The 19,091-nt window shown below is 41.1% G+C and overlaps 1 protein-coding gene across 1 annotated transcript in view; it reads right to left on the bottom strand.

Moving 5' to 3' along the window:
- Nucleotides 1-107: 107 nt before the first annotated feature.
- The window catches only part of LRRCC1 (leucine rich repeat and coiled-coil centrosomal protein 1), a 418,892-nt gene continuing 399,908 nt past the window's right edge, over nt 108-19,091 (bottom strand). Inside the window, exons 15-16 of the mRNA XM_053715905.1 lie at nt 18,887-19,022; nt 108-441 (exon numbers count right to left, since the gene is read on the bottom strand). Coding sequence (XP_053571880.1) covers nt 319-441; nt 18,887-19,022 — 259 coding nt within the window. The 3' untranslated portion in view covers nt 108-318. The remainder of the gene's footprint in view (nt 442-18,886; nt 19,023-19,091) is intronic.

Below are 19,091 nucleotides of genomic sequence, written 5' to 3'. Positions count from 1 at the left end.
AGTGAGAGTATATCCATCATTCCAGGGCTTGGTCTAATGAGCTTGGGAGAGGAATCTGTATTTTTATGTATATTATTAATTTGTATAGAGAAGAATTTGGACAAACATATTTTTAAGGTTTATTAACAATATATATTTTTACAGTATTGTACACAAGAAAAAAACATTCTTTGTCAACTCTTCATTGAGTTATATGTAGCACTTAAAAGTGTACAGCTTAGTATAAAAACACATCTACAAATAGATGTAATGGTAAAATCTGCACAATTAAATGTTCCATGGCAAAGGCTCTTAATGATTGTTACGAAAAGAAAACAATCATAATTCTTGCTGAATGTCACTTAATGCACTGGTTAGACGTCTGATTTTCTCTTCCATGGCCTTTTTATTGTTAGCAGTTTCTTTCAATAGCTGACGCATCTCTTCTTCTACCTGGTAGACCTGAAATAAAAGCTAAATTAGTAGAAGCAGAAAATAAATAGGAATATTGAGACCATGGGGCATATTTATCAAGCTCCGTAAGGAGCTTGATACCCCTTGTTTCAGGCTCGCAGGAAACAGAAGTTATGAATCAGCGGTCTAAAGACCGCTGCTCCATAACCTGTCCGTCTGCTCTGAGGCAGACATCGCCACAAATCAACCCGATCGAATACGATTGGGTTGATTGACACCCCCTGCTAGTGGCCGCAAATCTGCAGGGGGTGGCATTGCACCAATAGTTCACAAGAACTATTAGAAAGCCAAGTCTCTCTGTCTGTGACCCCACACATGTTGGTCTTTACCAATAAACATATTGACTAATATTGCACAGCTAGCAGTTTGGGAGTTGTTCCTTTTGTTTATTTGGTCCACAAATAATACAACCTTAAACATGAAGGCTATGGTTTTGATAGGTAACCCTAGCTTTTGCTAATGTGTAAACAGAACCAGCTTTTTTCTTAAGCAAAGTGTACAAGGATTTGCAGAATAAAAAAAAACAAAAACACAGGCATATCTATGGGGTTGATTCCAAACTTTCAGAAATTTTCGTTTAACATAAAAAAAATTGGATTAGCCGTCACAATATTTCCACGTTACACACAGAAGTCGTCGAAACCTCCCACAATATTGGCGCAGTTAATAGTTGACAATGGTCGACGATCAACGGAAACTGAAATGGGTTAAAATCGGGTTAGTAAATGTGCGTGTTTTGCAATTGTATAGAGTGGGGTTTTTCAGACATTTTAAACAATCTGAAAGCTATTTGTATATTGATCAAGTCCAAATGACAGCAGCACTCACCAAATGATATACAATTTCACAGCTTTATTGGAGTTTTACCATGGTAAAAAGATTAAGACGACAATGTTTCAGGCTTGTTGCCCTTAGACATGAACTTGTTAACTTTTTAGAAAGATATACAGAGGGCGACTCCTAGTGCAGATCAGTAAGCTAAGTGTGTACCCACCAGCTTAACCCTTCAGAGATATACTCACAAAGTATAAAGCACACTATAGTGCTAATGGAGCAAGCTGGGTATATTGCAGTGGCCCAGCGCACATACCACTCCGGTGAAGGACAGTCCAAGATGTTAAAAAATGCTCAAAAATTGAAAAAAGGAGACTCCAGAAATATATTTAAAAAACACTTTATATAGTAATATAACAGTGTACAATATAAAATCAGTAAAAATCGCTACGCGTTTCTCAGAGCTGACCACTCTGAGAAACGCGTAGCGATTTCTACTCTGGCCTGCCCCATCTGAGTATCAGGTTGGCAAATACCTCCGCATTCTCCCGGATGAAATGACTGTCTGCTCAGAAAATCCGCTCCCCAGTTTTCCACACCTGGGATGTGGATCGCAGACAGATAACAAGAGTGAGACTCCGCCCACTGTTTTATCTTGGCTACTTCTGTCATCGCTAAGGAACTCCTTGTTCCTCCCTGATGATTGATGTAAGCTACAGTCGTAATGTTGTAGGACTGGAATCTGATGAATTTGGCCGAAGCCAACTGAGGTCAAGCCTGAAGCGCATTGAATATTGCTCTCAACTCTAGGATATTGATGGGAAGTAGAGACTCCGCTCGAGTCCATACACCCTGAGCCCTTAGGGAGTTCCAGACTGCTTCCCATCCTATCAGGCTGGCGTCCGTTGTCACTATCACCCATGAGGGTCTGCGGAAGCATGTCCCCTGGGATAGATGATCCAGCGACAAACACCATAGAAGAGAGTCCCTTGTCTCCTGATCTAGATTTATTTGAGGAGACAAATTTGTATAATCTCCATTCCACTGTCTGAGCATGCTCAGTTGCAGAGGTCTGAGATGAAAACAAGCAAACAGAATGATGTCCATTGCCACTACCATCAATCCAATTGCCTCCATGCACTGAGCCACTGACGGCCGAGGATTGGTCTGAAGGGTTCGGCATGTATTCAGAATCTTTAACTTTCTGACCTCCGTCCAAAAGATTTTCATGTCGATTAGAGTTCCCAAGAAAGTAACCCTTGTCTGTGTAACTAGTGAACTCTTTTCCAGATTCACTTTCCACCCGTGAGTCCTCAGAAAGGACAGAACAATGTCAGTATGAGACTTTGCTAGCTGATAAGACGACGCCTGGATCAGAATATCGTCCAGATAAGGCGCCACTGCAATGCCCCGCGGTCTTAGAACCGCCAGCAGAGACGCCAGAACCTTTGTGAAAATTCTGGGTGCCGTGGCCAGACGGAAAGGAAGAGCCACGAATTGAAAATGTTTGTCCAGAAAGGCAAACCTCAGGAACTTGTGATGATCTCTGTGGATAGGAACAAGAAGATATGCATCCTTTAGATCCACTGTAGTCATAAATTGACCCTCCTGGATCAATGGAAGAATGGTCCGAATAGTTTCCATCTTGAAGGATAGAACTCTGAAACTTGTTTAGACTTTTGAGGTCTAAAATAGGTCGGAACTTTCCCTCTTTTTTGGGAACTACAAAGAGATTTGAATAAAAACCCTGTCCCTGTATTGGAACGGGACATATTACTCCCATGGAAGAGAGGTCTCCTACACAACGTAAGAACGCCTCTCTTTTTATCTGGTCTGCAGATAATCGAGAAAGAAGAAACCTTCCCCTGGGGGAAGAGTTTCTGAACTACAACTGATATCCCTGAGACACAATTTCTAGCGTCCAGGGATCCTGAACATCTCTTATCCAAGCCTGGACGAAGAGAGAGAGTCTGCCCCCCACTAGATCCGGTCCCGGATCGGGGGCCGACTCTTCATGCGGACTTGGAAACAGCAGCAGGCTTCTTGGATTGTTTACCCTTGTTCCAAGACTGATTGGGTCTCCAAGTGGACTTGGGTTGTGAAAAGTTCCCTACCTGATTAGAGGAAAAGGGAACTCCCTTGAAATTTCAAAAGGAATGAAAATTACTCTGTCGACCTCTCTGTTTGGATTTTTTATCCTGCGGGAGGAGATGACCCTTACTTCCCGTGATGTCAGAAATAATTTCCTTCAAGTCAGGCCCAAACAGGGTCTTCCCCTTGTAAGAAATAACCAAAACTTAGACTTGGATGACACATCCGCAGACCAAGACTTCAACCATAAAGCCCTGAGTGCTAAGATGGCAAAGCCTGAACTCTTAGCTACCAATTTAGTAATCTGCAGCGAAGCATCCATAATAACATAATTTATGCTTACCTGATAAATTTATTTCTCTTGTAGTGTATCCCGTCCACGGATCATCCATTACTTATGGAATATATTCTCCTTCCCAACAGGAAGTTGCAAGAGTCCACCCACAGCAAAGCTGCTATATAGCTCCTCCCCTAACTGCCATATTCAGTCATTCGACCGAAAACATGCAGAGAAAGGAAAAACCATAGGGTGCAGTGGTGACTGTAGTTCAAATGAAAAAATAACCTGCCTTAAAGTGACAGGGCGGGCCGTGGACTGGATACACTACAAGAGAAATAAATTTATCAGGTAAGCATAAATTATGTTTTCTCTTGTTAAGTGTATCCAGTCCACGGATCATCCATTACTTATGGAATACCAATACCAAAGCTAAAGTACACGGATGATGGGAGGGACAAGGCAGGTACTTAAACGGAAGTTACCACTGCCTGTAAAAAAACCCTTTCTCCCAAAAATAGCCTCCGAAGAAGCAAGGTATCAAATTTGTTAAATTTGAAAAAGCATGAAGCGCAGACCAAGACTCCGTCTTGTAAATCTGTTCAACAGAAGCCACATTTAAAAAAGGCCCAAGTGAAAACCACAGCTCTAGTAGAATGAGCTGCAATCCCTTCAAGAGGCTGCTGTCCAGCAGTCTCATAAGCTAAATGAATTATGCTTTTTAACCAAAAAGACAGAGAGGCTGCTGAAGTCTTTTGACCTCTCCTCTGTCCAGAATAGACAACAAACAAGGTGAACGTATGATGAAAACTGTAGTAACTTGTAAGTAAAACTTTAAAGCACAAACCACGTCCAATATTGTGTAATAGACGTTCCTTCTTTGAGGAAGGATTAGGATACAAGCATGGAACAACTATCTCTTGAGTGATGTTCTTGTTAGATACCACCGTAGGAAAAAACCCAGGTTGGTACGCAGGACTACCTTATCCATACGAAGGACCAGATAAGGAGAATCACATTGTAACACAGATAACTTGGAGACTCTACGAGTCGAGGAAATAGCTACCCAAAAGGAACTTTCCAAGATAAAGATTGATATCTATGGAACAAAAAAGGTTCAAACGGAACTTCTTGAAGAGCCTTAAGAACCAGGTTTAAGCTCCATGGTGGAGCAACAGTTTTAAACACAGGCTTGGATCTAACCAAAGCCTGACCAAATGCCTGAACGTCTAGAATACCTGCCAGACGCTGGTGCAAAAAAAAATAGACAGAGTAAAAATCTGTCCCTTTTAAGGAATTAGCTGACAACCCTTTTCTCAAAAACATCTTGGAGAAAAGATAATATCCTGGGAATCCAGGCTTTACTCCATGAGTAACCCTTGGATTCATAACAATCAGATATTTACACCATATCTATGTTCAATTTTCCTAGAGACAGGCTTTCATGTCTGTATTTAAGGTATCAATGATTGACTCGGAGAAGCCATGCTTTGATAACATCAAGCGTTCAGTCTCCAGGCAGTCCATCTCAGATTGATTCTATTTAAATGGTTGAAAGGACCCTGAGGTAGAGGGACCTGTCTCAGAAGCAGAGACCGTGATGGAAAGGATGACATGTCCACCAGATCTGCATACCAGGTCCTGCGTGGCTACGCAGGCGCTGTCAAAAACACCAAAGCCCTCTCCTGCTTGGTCTTGACCTCCGGAGGAAATCCCACTCCCCCGGAAGAAAAGTCTGACGACTTAGAAAATCCACCTCCCAGTTCTCAACACCTGGGATATGGATAGCTGATAGACAAGAGTGAGTCTCTGTCCAGTGAATTATTGTAAGACTTCTAACATCACTAGGGAACTTCTGTTCCCCCTTGATGGCTGATGTAAGCCACAGTCGTGTATATTGTCCGACTATGTACCTCAGAGTTGCTAACTGAGGCCAAGTCTGAAGAGCATGGAATATCGCTCCCAGAATAGTTATTAGAAGGAGGGTCTCCTCCTAAGTCCACTATCCCTGAGCCTTCAGGGAGTTCCAGACTGCATCCCAACCTAAAAGGCTGGCATCCATTGTAACAATTGTCCCATCTGACCTGCGGAAGGTCATACCCTTGGACAGATGGACCCGACATAGTCACCAGAGAAGAGAATCTCTGGTCTCTTGGTCCAGGTTCAACAGGGGGACAAATCTGTGTAATCCCCGTTTCTCTGACTGAGCATGCATAGTTGCAGCGGTCTGAAATGTAGACGTGCAAACGGTACTATGTCCCTTGCCGCTACCTATTAAGCCGATTTCATTCATGTACTGAGCCACCGAAGGGCGCGGATGGGATGAAAAACACGGCAGAAATTTAGAAACTTTGACAACCTGGACTCCGTCAGGTAAATTTTAATTTCTATAGAATCTATCAGAGTCCCTAGGAGGGAAACCCTTGAGATTGGGGATAGAGAACTCTTTCCTTGTTCACTTTCCACCCATGTGATCTCAGAAATGCCAGTACTACGTCCGTATGAGACTTGGCAATTTGGATGTTTGACGCCTGTATCAGGATGTCGTCTAACTAAGGGGCCACTTCTATGCCCCGCGGCCTAAGGACCGCCAAAGCGACCCCAGAACCTCCATAAAGATTCTTGGGGCTGTAAATATCCCAAAGGAAAGAGCTACAAACTGGTAATGCCTGTCTAGAAAGGCAAACCTGAAAAACGAAGGTGATCTTTATGCATCACAATGTGAGGATAAGCATCCTTCAAATCCATTGTAGTCCTCTATTGACTCTCCTGGATCATAGTTAAGATGGTACGAATAGTTTCCATCTTAAATGACGGAATTCTGAGGAATTTGTTTAAGATCTTTAGATCCAAAATAGGTCTGAAGATTCCCTCACCTTGGGAACCACAAACAGATTTGAGTAAAAACTCTGTCCCTGTTCCTCTCTTAGAACTGGATGGATCTCATACACAATGTAAGAATGCCTCCTTCTTTATCTGGTTTGCAGATAATTGTGAAAGGCGAAATCTCCCCTTTTTTTGGGGGGGAATCTTTGAAATCCAGAAGATATCTCTGGGATATAAATTCCAATGCCTAGGGATCCTGGGCATCTCTTGCCCACGCCCGGGCGAAGAATGAAAGTCTGCCCCCTATAGGATCCGTTACCGGATAGGGGTCCGTTCCTTCATGCTGCCTTAGAGGCAGCAGCAGGCTCCTTGGCCTGCTTATCTTTGTTCCAGATCCAATTGTCTCCAGACCGCCTTGGACTGAGCAAAAATTCCCTCTTGTTTTGCCTTAGAGGAAGTGGATGCCACACCTGCCCTGAAGTTTTAAAAGGCACGAAAATTAGACCTTTTTTGGCCCTTGATTCCTATCCTGAGGAAGGGCATGACCTTTTCCTCCAGTGATATAAGTAATAATCTCCTTCAAACCAGGCCCGAATAGGGTCTGCCCCTTGAAGGGAAGTTAAGTAGCTTATTTATTAAAGTCACGACAGCTGACCATGATATAAGCCATAGCGCTCTGTGCGCCAGTATAGTAAAAAACAGAATTCTTAGCCGTTAGTCTAGTCAAATGAACAAAGGTATCAGAAAACAAAGGAATTGGCTAGCATAAGCTTGTCAAATATATTCATCCAATGGAGTCGCTAACTGTAAAGCCTCATCAAGAGACTCAACCCAGAACGCTGCAGTAGCAGTGACAGAAGCAATGTATGCAAGGGGCTGCAGGATAAAACCCTGTTGAATAAACATTTTTTATCCATTGGATCTAAAAAGCACAACTGTCCTCGCCAGAGGTAGTGGTACGCTTAGCTAGAGTAGAAACTCTTCTCTCCACCTTAGGAACTGTCTGCCAGAAGTCCCGTGGTGGTAACTATTAGAAAACATTCTTCTAAAAAATAGGAGGGGAAGAGAATGGCACACCTGGTCTATCCCATTCCTTATTAAAAATTTTTTTTTTTAGTAAACCTCTTTAGGTATTGGAAAAACATCAGTACACACCGGCACTGCATATTATTTATCCAGTCTACACAATTTCTCTGGCCCTGCGATTGTACACATTCATTCAGAGCAGCCAAAGCCTCCCTGAGCAACAAGTGGAGGTTCTCAAGCATAAATTTTAAATGTAGAAATATCAGAATCAGGTTAAGTCATCTTCCCTGAGTCAAAAAAAAAAAAAAAAAAATCACCCACAGACTAAGCATATTGTGAGGTAGTATCATACATGGTTCTTAAAGCGTCTGTATGCTCTGTATCTACCCCCAGAGCTATCTGCTTTCCTTTAATTTCAGGTAGTCTGACTAATACTGCTGCCAGAGTATTATTCACCACCTTTGCCATGTCTTGTAAAATAAACGCTATGGACGCCCTTGATGTACTTGGCGCCATTTGAGCGTGAGTCCCTGAAGCGGGAGTCGAAGGGTCTGACACGTGGGGAGAGTTAATCGGCATAACTTTCCCCTCGACAGAATCCCCTGGTAAAATAAACGCTATGGGTACCCTTGATGTACTTGGCGCCATTTGAGCGTGAGTCCCTAAAGCGGGAGTCAAAAGGTCTGACACGTGGGGAGAGTTAGTCGGCACAACTACCCCCACGACAGAATCCTCTGGTGATAATGTTTTTAAAGACAAAAAATGATCTTTATTGTTTAACATGAAATCAGTACATCTGGTACACATTCTAAGATGGGGTTCCACCATGGCCTTAAAACATAATGAACACAGAGCTTCCTCTATGTCAGACATGTTAGAACAGACTAATAATGGGACGAATAAGCTTGGAAAACACTTTAAATCAAGTAAACAAGCAAATATATAAAACGTTACTGTGCCTTTAAGAGAAACAAATTTTGTCAAAATTTGAAAAACAGTGAAAAAAGGCAGTAAAACAAACGAAATTTTTACAGTACATGTAATAAGGTAACAGAGCATTGCACCCACTTGCAAATGGATGATTAGCCCCTTAATGCAAAAAACAGATAAAAAAAACGACATAGACGTTTTTAAAAACAGACACAACAAAACTGCCACAGCAGAGCTGTGGATTACCTTCCCTATAAACGATTTTGGAAGTCTTTTTAGCCCTTTAGAAATGTCCTGTAGTATTCATGGGACTGCTGAGGGAATCTGGATAATTCATTTTGTAATTTTAACTGCGCAAAAAAGCGCTAAATTAGGCCCCTCCCACTCATATTACAACAGTGGGAAGCTTCAGTTAACTGTTTCTATGCAAAATTTAAGCCAGCCATGTGGAAAAAACTTAGGCCCCAATAAGTTTTATCACCAAACATATGTTAAAAAACGATTAAACATGCCAGCAAACGTTTTAAAACACATTTTTACAAGAGTATGTATCTCTATTAATAAGCCTGATACCAGTCGCTTTTACTGCATTTAAGGCTATACCAACATTACAGTGTTATCACCAATGTATGTTAAAAAAACGATTAAACATGCCAGCAAACGTTTTAAAACACATTTTTATAAGAGTATGTATCTCTATTAATAAGCCTGATACCAGTCGCTATCGCTGCATTTAAGGCTTTACTTACATTACTTCGGTATCAGCAGTAGTTTCTTAGTCAATTCCATTCCTAGAAAAATATTTTACTGCACATACCTTATCTGCAGGAAAACCTGCACGCCATTCCCCCTCTGAAGTACCTCACTCCTCAGAATGTGTGAGAACAGCAAATGGATCTCAGTTACGTCTGCTAAGATCATAGAAAAACGCAGGCAGGTGCTTCTTCCAAATACTGCCTGAGATAAACAGCACACTCCGGTGCCATTTAAAAATAACAAACTTTAGATTGAAGAATAAACTAAGTATAAATCACCACAGACTCTCACGACCTCCTATCTATGTTGAGGCTTGCAAGAGAATGACTGAATATGGCAGTTAGGGGAGGAGCTATATAGCAGCTTTGCTGTGGGTGGACTCTTGCAACTTCCTGTTGGGAAGGAGAATATATTCCATAAGTAATGGATGATCCGTGGACTGGATACACTTAACAAGAGAAAAACAAATTAGCTAATTTAAGAGCTTTAATCTGATCCTGTATCTCTTCCAAATGAGCCTCAGTCTTAAGAGACTCTTCCAGAGCATAAAACCAATAAGCGGCCGCACTGGTGACTGTGACAATGCAAGCCGCAGGTTGCAACAGGAATCCCTGATGAACGTAAATTTTCTTAAGGAGAGCATCCAATTCCTTATCCATAGGGTCCTTAAATGCACAACTATCCTCAATAGGAATAGTAGTACGCTTGGCCATAGTAGAAACAGCACCCTCAACTTTAGGGACCATCTGCCAAGAATCTCTAATAGCGTAGGCTATAGGGTACATTTTTTTTTAAACTGGAGAAGGAGAGAAGGGAATACCTGGTCTCTCCCATTCTTTTGCAATAATCTCTGAAGTCCTCTTTGGGACTGGAAAGATATCCATATAAGATGGAACTTCCAAGTATCTGTCCAACTTACTCAATTTTTCTGGAGGGACCACTATTGAGTCACAATCATCCAGAGTAACCAACACCTCCCTCAGTAATAAACGGAGGTGCTCAAGCTTAAACCTGAAAGAAAATACATCAGAATCAGTCAGAGGTAAAATACTCCCTGATTCAGAAAGTTCACCTTCGGAGAGTACCTCAGTACCCTCCAACTCAGAACCCCGGGAGGGTACTTCCGCAATCGCCATCATAGTATCAGAGGCTGAATTGACTACGAAGTTGTCCTGTCTTGAACGCTTGCTGTGCAATATAAGAAAATTAGCTAATGCATCAGAAAGTGTAGAGGACATCACTGCAGCTATGTCTTTAAATGTAAAAGCTGCAAAAACTGGTGAAATACAAGGTCCCGCTTGAGCGGGCGTTAAGGGCTGTGACGCCTGGGGAGAAAGCTGCAGCATACTCTGCATCTCATCTGTAGACTCTTGAGAAGCATCCGCCTTAGGCAAAAATTTGTCAAAAATAATTTTGTCTCTAAAATGTAAGGCCCTCTCAATGCATGAGGGACAAAAATGAGCAGGAGGTTCCACAGTGGCATCCAAACACATAGAACATAATACAGTCTGGATATCACCTGAATCCATGACAATAGAAAGCAAGAAGCAATTTGGTCTTTAAATTACAGGCTTTCAATTTATAGCCAAACAGTATATAAATATCAGCACCGACTAAAAAATCCATCAGAATATTTTAAACCTGACCAGATACTGTGCCTTTAAAAATAAAAAAGTATTAACATATGTCAGTTACACTGAAAAAAGTACCATTAGGATGAAATATAATCTAGCACCTCGCCACAACAGCTCTGCTGAGGTGCCTACTTGCCCCTACGGTCCTCCGACCACACTTAGGAACTGAACCGGAATGTAGCTCACAAACGCCAAAAACCGCTTGCTTAACTTTCATCCATGCAGTCGTGGCATTATTCGCAGAGTGATCTTCAGCAGCTGGGACTTCCGCAATGATAAACTCTGCGCGGCAACGAAAGGCAAACGAGACAAAGGAAGACCCGCCCATCATGGGCGTCGCATCGGCCATTGAAAATCCGCTTCCCTAACAGAAGTCTCAAAAAGACCGGATCATAAAACAAAACACAGCCGTAAACCAGAGTCTTATAGCAAGACTCTGGTAACACACTCCCAGCATCAAAACGTATAAGCACACTATAGCAGTGACCTATACAAGCCCCATCCTGTTAACATACATTAGGCCAAATAAATATATTAGCTCCATAATGTAAACATCTTGTGTCGGTTGACATTCCCATGAAAACTCTCACACACTGTTACAGAAAGCAGCCCTACCCAGAGAGCCCTTGTTCCCCAACAGATCAGAAGTGCAAAGTCCATTCTAAGGTAGCAAGTGTCCCAGAAAGTAAAAGACTGCACTTACCTCTGTGCTGAGCGACAGCATGAGAAGTCTCACAGCATCAAGAGGTCTTCTCCCTCCTGCAGCTCTGTGGACACAGAAGGGCCATAGTTAATATCTGCTAAGACCATCCGCATCTGAAGGGCAGCACTAACATGGGAGGCGCAGTGAGAGTTAAGTCCCACCAGTTCCCATTGCTCTAAAGCCCCCTGTAGCTCTACTCTAGAGGTTGACAAGGAATATGGCTACACCCTATAGTAAAATAGCACTAACTGGTACCATTTTAAAAATAATAAACTCTTGATTAAAGAATCTAACTAACACCTCATTTTACCTCTTCCTATCACTAACACAGGCAAAGAGAATGACTGGGGTGGGAGGGAGGGGAGGAGCTATATACAGCTCTGCTGTGGTGCTCTTTGCCTCCTCCTGCTGACCAGGAGGCGATATCCCACAAGGATGAAATCCGTGGACTCATCGTATCTTCTAAAAGAAATTATTTTTCCCCCCTGCCCTGTAAGGAAGGGTTCAAACTTCCTACCGTCCTGATTCCCCCCAAACAGCTGTTTAACTCTCTCCCCCTACTAGTGTCGGGTATCTTAGGTACGGGCAGCTCTCTGCCACAGTTTATGTATATTTTAGATTTTTTTCTGTAGTCTAGTGGTGCCCCCTACCTCCCCCCTCTCCGTGATCATTAGATATGTCGCCCCCCTCCCATTCAACCCTTTTGCCACAGTGTAGCTTCCCATCCTCCCCTTCCAAACTTTATTTACTGTAGCGTAGGGCCCCAAGCATCCCTACCCACACCCACCTGCCTCCCCCTCCTTCCCACCGGCACTTACGGAGATCGTTATGAACAGTGACACAGACCGTGTCACTGTCTGTAACAATCTGCCAATTTGCCTTCATATGGTAACGGAGCACCTATTGTACTCAGTTACCATATGAAGACTGATGCCTGGAGGTCATGAAGAGAAGCTCTCCGCTGTAACTCTACAACCAAGACTGCTGGAGCTTCCTGAAGCTGTGACATATATATATATATATATATATATATATATATATACACACCCACACATATACACACACACAGTTGTGCTCCTAAGTTTACATACCCTGGCAGAATTTATGATTTCTTGGCCATTTTTCAGAGAATATGAATGATAGCACAAAAACTTTTCTTTCACTCATGGTTCAACTGTGTTTACTTGTTTACTCTTTTTAAATCATAATGATAACAGAAACTACCCAAATAACTGTGATCAAAAGTTTTTATTCTGCTGTTGCCAATGAAGGTCGACTTGGCCTTGTGTTTAGGATCTTTGTCATGTTGGAATGTCCAAGTACGTCCCATGCAGCTTCCGGGCTGATGAATGCAAATTTTCCTCCAGTATTTTTTGATAACATACTGCATTCATCTTGCCATCAATTCTGACCAAATTTCCTGTGCCTTTGTAGATCACAAATCCCCAAAACATCAGTGATCCACCTCCGTTTTTCACAGTAGGAATGGTGTACCTTTCATCATAGACCTTGTTGACTCATCTCCAAATGTAGCGTTTATGGTTGTGGCGAAAAAGCTGAAATTTTGGTCTCATCACTCCAAATGACTTTGTGCCAAAAGGTTTGAGGCTTGTCTCTGTGCTTTTTGGCGTATTGTAAGCGGGATACTTTGTGGCATTTGCATAGCAATGGCTTTCTTCTGGCGACTCGACCCTGCAGCCCATCTTTCTTCAAGTGCCTCCTTTATTGTGCAAATTGAAACAGCCACACCACATGTTTTCATAGAGTCCTGTATTTCACCTGATGTTATTTGTGGGGTTTTCTTTGCATCCTGAACAATTTTCCTGGCAGTTGTGGCTGAAATTTGAGTTGGTCTACCTGACTGTGGTTTGGTTTCAACAGAACCCCTTATTTTCCACTTCTTGATTAGAGTTGAAACACTGCTGATTGGCATTCTCAATTCCTTGGATATCTTTTTATATCCCTTTCCTGTTTTATACAGTTCAACCACCTTTTCCAGCAGATCCTTTGACAATTCTTTTGCTTTTGCCATGACTAAGAATCCAGAAATGTCAGTGCAGCACTGGATAAAAGATGCAAGGGTCTGACAGGAGTCCAGAAACCAATTGACCTTTTATACACACACACTAATTACAAGAAAACAGATCACAGGTGAGGATGGTTACCTTTAATAGCCATTCAAACCCCTTTGTGTCAACTTGTGTGCATGTTATCAGGCCAAAATCACCAGGGTATATAAACTTTTGTTCAGTGTCATTTGGGTAGTTTATGTTGTCATTATGATTTAAAAAGAGTAAACACAGTTGATTGATAATAAATGGCTTCAGTCAATCACTAACCATGAGTCAAAGAAAAGTTTTTGTGTTATCATTCATATTCTCTGAAAAATGGCCAAGAAATTATAAATTCTGCCAGGGTATGTAAACGTATGAGCACAACTGTATATATGTTGTGTTGGTGCAAGGGATTAAAAGTTCTCATACTGTAAATCAGCAAATGTTCCAAACTTCTCTGTTGGATATCTTTTACTGTAAGACTATGGTAACACAAGGTTATAGATATTGCAAGTCGTGCTTATTCAAAACACGTTTTTGGAACCTTTGTTTACTGTAAAAACCTGTTCAAACAATCTCGATTGACCATAAACAAGGTGGAACAATAAATGGTTAAACCCTGATAATACAAATCTCATTTAAGAAGACGAACATACTATAACTTGCAATTGTGAAAATGCAAGTATGAAATACAAAGAAAGATAGTAAGAACGGGATTGCAAAACGACATTTCATCCTGCCCACTACGTAGGAGTGTACAATAGCTGTGAATATAGGTTTAATTAATCTAGACCATATATTCATATATACATCTACAATGGTGTCAGTGGCCATTTCAAAGTGTATTGCACATAACAGATTAATTCCAAATCATCTTGGAATACTCACAAACATGTAGAAAAGGCTGTTCTTGAACTTTATCAAGTGCCTTTAATTCGATGTGCCCATTTTGTTGTAGATATTTAGTCGATAACTTGTGGTTGGGTTGATTGTAATTGCTGAAGTCATTGTCTATACATCGCATGGCTGAACCTGCCAATATCCAAAACAATATTATATAATGGTGTCATCACTACTTCTTACTTCTGGATCTATCTGCTGCTTTTGACACAGTTGACCATCCTCTCTTTACAAATCTTACATTCTTTTGGCATCCAAAACAAGCTGCTCATTTAGGGGTTCCTTTAACAGAATAACTTCTGATATTTTGCCTTCCTCAGTAGGAACATTACAAGGCTCTGTCTTGGGTATCTTGTTTTTTTTCTATATTTATGTCCATCCTTGGAAAACATAAATCCTCCTTTGGGCTCGGGTACCACTTTTATGCTTATAATAACCAAATCTAAAAAACTTCCTCTTGGATGTCTTTGATCCACCTCTAACTCAATCTGTCTAAATCCGAGTTGCTTCTTATCCCCCCCCCCCTCTCCTAGACACGCTACACCTGATATTTCTGTTTAGGAGACTCTATTCTCAACACCATCTTATGTTCGCCGCCAAATGATGATAAAAAATTTGGGACGTGTCTCATGGACTCTCATCACGTGAACGAAATTAATTAAATCGTGTAACCATATTTTTTGTTTTCTTTCATAATGTGGTGAGAGTCCACAAGCTGTCACATGTGGGATCCATGAAAAAAAAAAAAAAAACATGAATTGCAACAAGAAGTAGCAACAGATCTAGTGGACTGTACTGTATTGTGATTTAGAGGAGGCTGTGTATGCTCACTGAAAGCTGTGTAAACAGTGCTCTAGGCTCCAGCATATGGGTGGAACAAGCATGAAGAGTCAGGGAGTATGTATACACATACTGCTGTTGCAAGGAGCGTATGGCTCACACCCTCCTAATACAAAGCAAGCAGGTTAGATATCCTAGGCACTAGCCAAAGACGGCTGCCAATCTGTGACTGACTCTAAGAGAAACAGAGGGTGGGAACATTGATCTGGCACCAAAAAGTGAAATGTTGCACGACCGTTGTGCTGGCACTGAAGCAAAACAAATTAAAAAAAAGCTGTAACAGTTATGTAAAAACATACAATAACTAAAAACATAGCCCTCCTGCATAATAAAGGGAAAAAAAACAGCATCACAAGCGGTAGGGCTGCACTAAGGAAAGATCCCTACAAAGATTCCAAGTGAAAAGGTGTTTAAGCTTCTGTATCTGAGTCTTTCTTAAAGTGACAGTAAAGTCATAATTAAACATTCATGGTTTAGACTGAACATACAATTAAAAAAAAACTTTCCAATTTACTTCAATTATTTAATTTGATTCCTTTTCTCGTTATCCTTTGCTGAAAGGTTTATCTAGGAAAGCTCAGAACCTAAGTTCTAGCTGCTGATTGGTGGCTGCATATATATACCGATTGTCATTGGCTCACTCATGTCTTCAGTTTGAAACCAGAAGTGCATTGCTGCTCATTCAACAAATGATACCAAGAAAATAAAACAAATTTGATAATAGAAGTAAACTGGAACGTTGTTTAAAATTGTATGTTCTACCTAAATCATGAAAGAAAATATTTGGGTTTCATTTCCCTTTAAATACCCTTAATATATAAATGAAGAAACACTGTCTCCTGTGCTCCCTCTCTGTGTTAGGTAGTTTAGTTCCTTTTGTATGATGCACTACCTGCTAGTATAAGTGCAGCAGTGTACTTACCTGGCAGCAACCACTTTACCGTGCTTCCCTAGATGCAGGAGACCGGATTCTAGTAGAGTAGCCCATCCTAGATAGAGGATACTGACCCAGGATCTGAGTCAGGAGTACAACAACGAGGCCAACAGGAGGAGGGTGCAGGATAAATCCCAGAAACACATGTGGCAGGTAAGTCGTAAAGACAGAATTACTCTCACTGCCTATTGTACTCCTATACACCCTTTTGTCCTATTCCTGGCTCTTTGAGGGGGGGGGGGGGTAATTGTTTTCAAATAGGTCTCAGAACTATCAACAAAGAATCTGAAGCACTTCAAATTTTCACCTCCCGTGGAGGCAAAAAATAAGACTGAGGTGATAAGGGAAGCTGGAGGGATTAAAGCTAATGGAATGTTGGGTATTTTTATTCTCCTCCTAGTGGGCTGGTGTATAATCCCACATGTGCTTGTGGACTTTCACCACTTTATGAAAAAACAGAATTTATGCTTACCTGATACATTTCTTTCTCTTGTGATGTATCCAGTCCACGGATTCATCCATACTTATGGGATATTCTCCTTCCCTACAGGAAGTGGCAGAGAGAGCACCCACAGCAGAGCTGTCTATATAGCTCCTCCCTTAGCTCCACCCCCCAGTCATTCGATCGTAGGCTAGGAAGAAAAAGGAGAAACTATAGGGTGCAGTGGTGACTGAAGTTTTTTAAATAAAAATATACTACCTGTCTTAAATAGACAGGGCGGACCGTGGACTCGATACATCACAAGAGAAAGAAATTTATCAGGTAAGCATAAATTCTGTTTTCTCTTGTAAGATGTATAGAGTCCACTGATTCATCCATACTTGTGGGATACCAATACCAAAGCTTTAGGAAACGGATGAAGGGAGGGACAAGACAGGTTCCTTAAACGGAAGGCACCACTGCTTGTAGAACCTTTCTCCAAAAATAGCCTCTGAAGAAGCAAAAGAATCGAATTTGTAAAATTTGGAAAAAGTATGAAGCGAAGACCAAGTCGCCGCCTTACAAATCTGTTCAACAGAAGCCTCATGTTTAAAAGCCCATGTGGAAGCCACTGCTCTAGTAGAATGAGCAGTAATTCTTTCAGGAGGCTGCTGGCCAGCAGTCTCATAAGCCATACGGATGATGCTTTGCAGCCAAAAAGAAAGAGAGGTAGCCGTAGCCTTTTGACCTCTCCGCTTACCAGAATAGACAACAAACAATGAAGATGTTTGACGGAAATCTTTTAGTCACCACACTCACTTTGCCCTTCCTAGCAGTTAAGCAGGCAGAGAGAGAATGACTGGGGGGTGGAGCTAAGGGAGGAACTATATAGACAGCTCTGCTGTGGGTGCTCTCTCTGCCACTTCCTGTAGGGAAGGAGAATATCCCACAAGTATGGATGAATCCGTGGACTCTATACATCTTACAAGAGAAAAAGTATCTGGAGCCAGAAAACTGCAGATAAACACAATCTGATAGATTGGAATCAAACCATATAATTTAAATATTCCCCTTAAATCTGCAATCACAAACACATTTGTAAAATGGTAACTTAAAATTTACACCTTCAAGATTCTTAGAGACAGGAAAAAGAAATTACAACATTATGTCATTTATATATTAACTACCTTTTACATTAAACTTTGAATGCAAAAAAATAAATACAATTTACACCTTTCCTCCTAATTCTATAAGAGAAACCAGCACAGTATTAGAGGCACTTTTCAAATTACAACTCTTAAGAAGAGAGTCTAAAGAATTATTCCAATTATTAGTCTTTACTATTAATTAAGGGACACACCTTTTCACACTAGTAGATGATTTATTTTCTCTACTGGGATAGCACATAGACCAGGACCCTCTGCCTTCTGAGATAAGAAAACAAAAAACCCCAGTGAAACTGATACATAAAGAAGCTTTTAGAGATTATATCAAGGCATTCATATAAATCCATATCCTGTATTCCTGCCAATATAAAGGAACATAAACCATGATTATCAAGATATATTATGGAGCAGAGACAATGAGAGTACACTGAGATGCCACCTTAAAATATTCCTAATTGTGGGACATTAGGAAGGGGCATCTTCAAAGAGGTTGCAGTGCATAATTCTCCTGGGAATTACCTAATTAAAAGTATACTGGGGTGCCAGCCTAGCATGATCCTGATCCTATACAGGTGCAAGCATGGTTCTTATGGTCAAAAAAATGATTGGACCCCTGCAGTAGAGTGTGATGAACAAGGGTAAAACCTCTTTCTTCACCTGTAAACAAACTTCAGACAAAGCCTACTTAACTCCAGTTTGTCAAAAACCTAACTGGCATAGACAGTAAGGGTAATATATGTGAAACTATTGCCACATTCAGACTCTTGAAAAGAGACTGTAACTACCTCAGAAGGCCAGAAGACTATATATTCATCAGTTCTGAATATGATTGTATGTAAGTGACCAGTTTGGAGAAGTGGAGGGTCAGGTAAAAATTACTGGTGGGCAACATTATATCTTCAGTGCTGCCTGCTGGAGAACTATGCCCACCCTAATAAAATTGTTTATATACACTATCAAACATTACTTAACACATGTATACGTGATGCAAAGATTTTTCATTTGGATATAGCTTTAGCATCACTGCCACACATTTCACTCTACTTAGTATGATCATCATTATATAATCTATCTATTGCTTGGTACAAGGCATATACTTACCTTTTCATTTGCAGAATCAACTTCCCTTTGCTTATCCCTTGACAGTTTAATAAGCTCAGCCTGGTGAGCTGCCAGAATGGACTCCAGCTGTCTCCGAAATGCATCGTCTACAGAACGGAATTTCTCTGTCACACTTCTATAAGAAATACGTAATAAACAAATTAATAAAAGTACTGTATGGTTTACCAGCCAGAAAAAAATATAT

The sequence above is a fragment of the Bombina bombina genome, chromosome 5, assembly GCF_027579735.1.
Source record: "Bombina bombina isolate aBomBom1 chromosome 5, aBomBom1.pri, whole genome shotgun sequence".
Taxonomy (NCBI): domain Eukaryota; kingdom Metazoa; phylum Chordata; class Amphibia; order Anura; family Bombinatoridae; genus Bombina; species Bombina bombina.
Note: the sequence above shows the minus strand (reverse complement) of the source record. Positions and strands in the feature narration are given on the sequence as shown.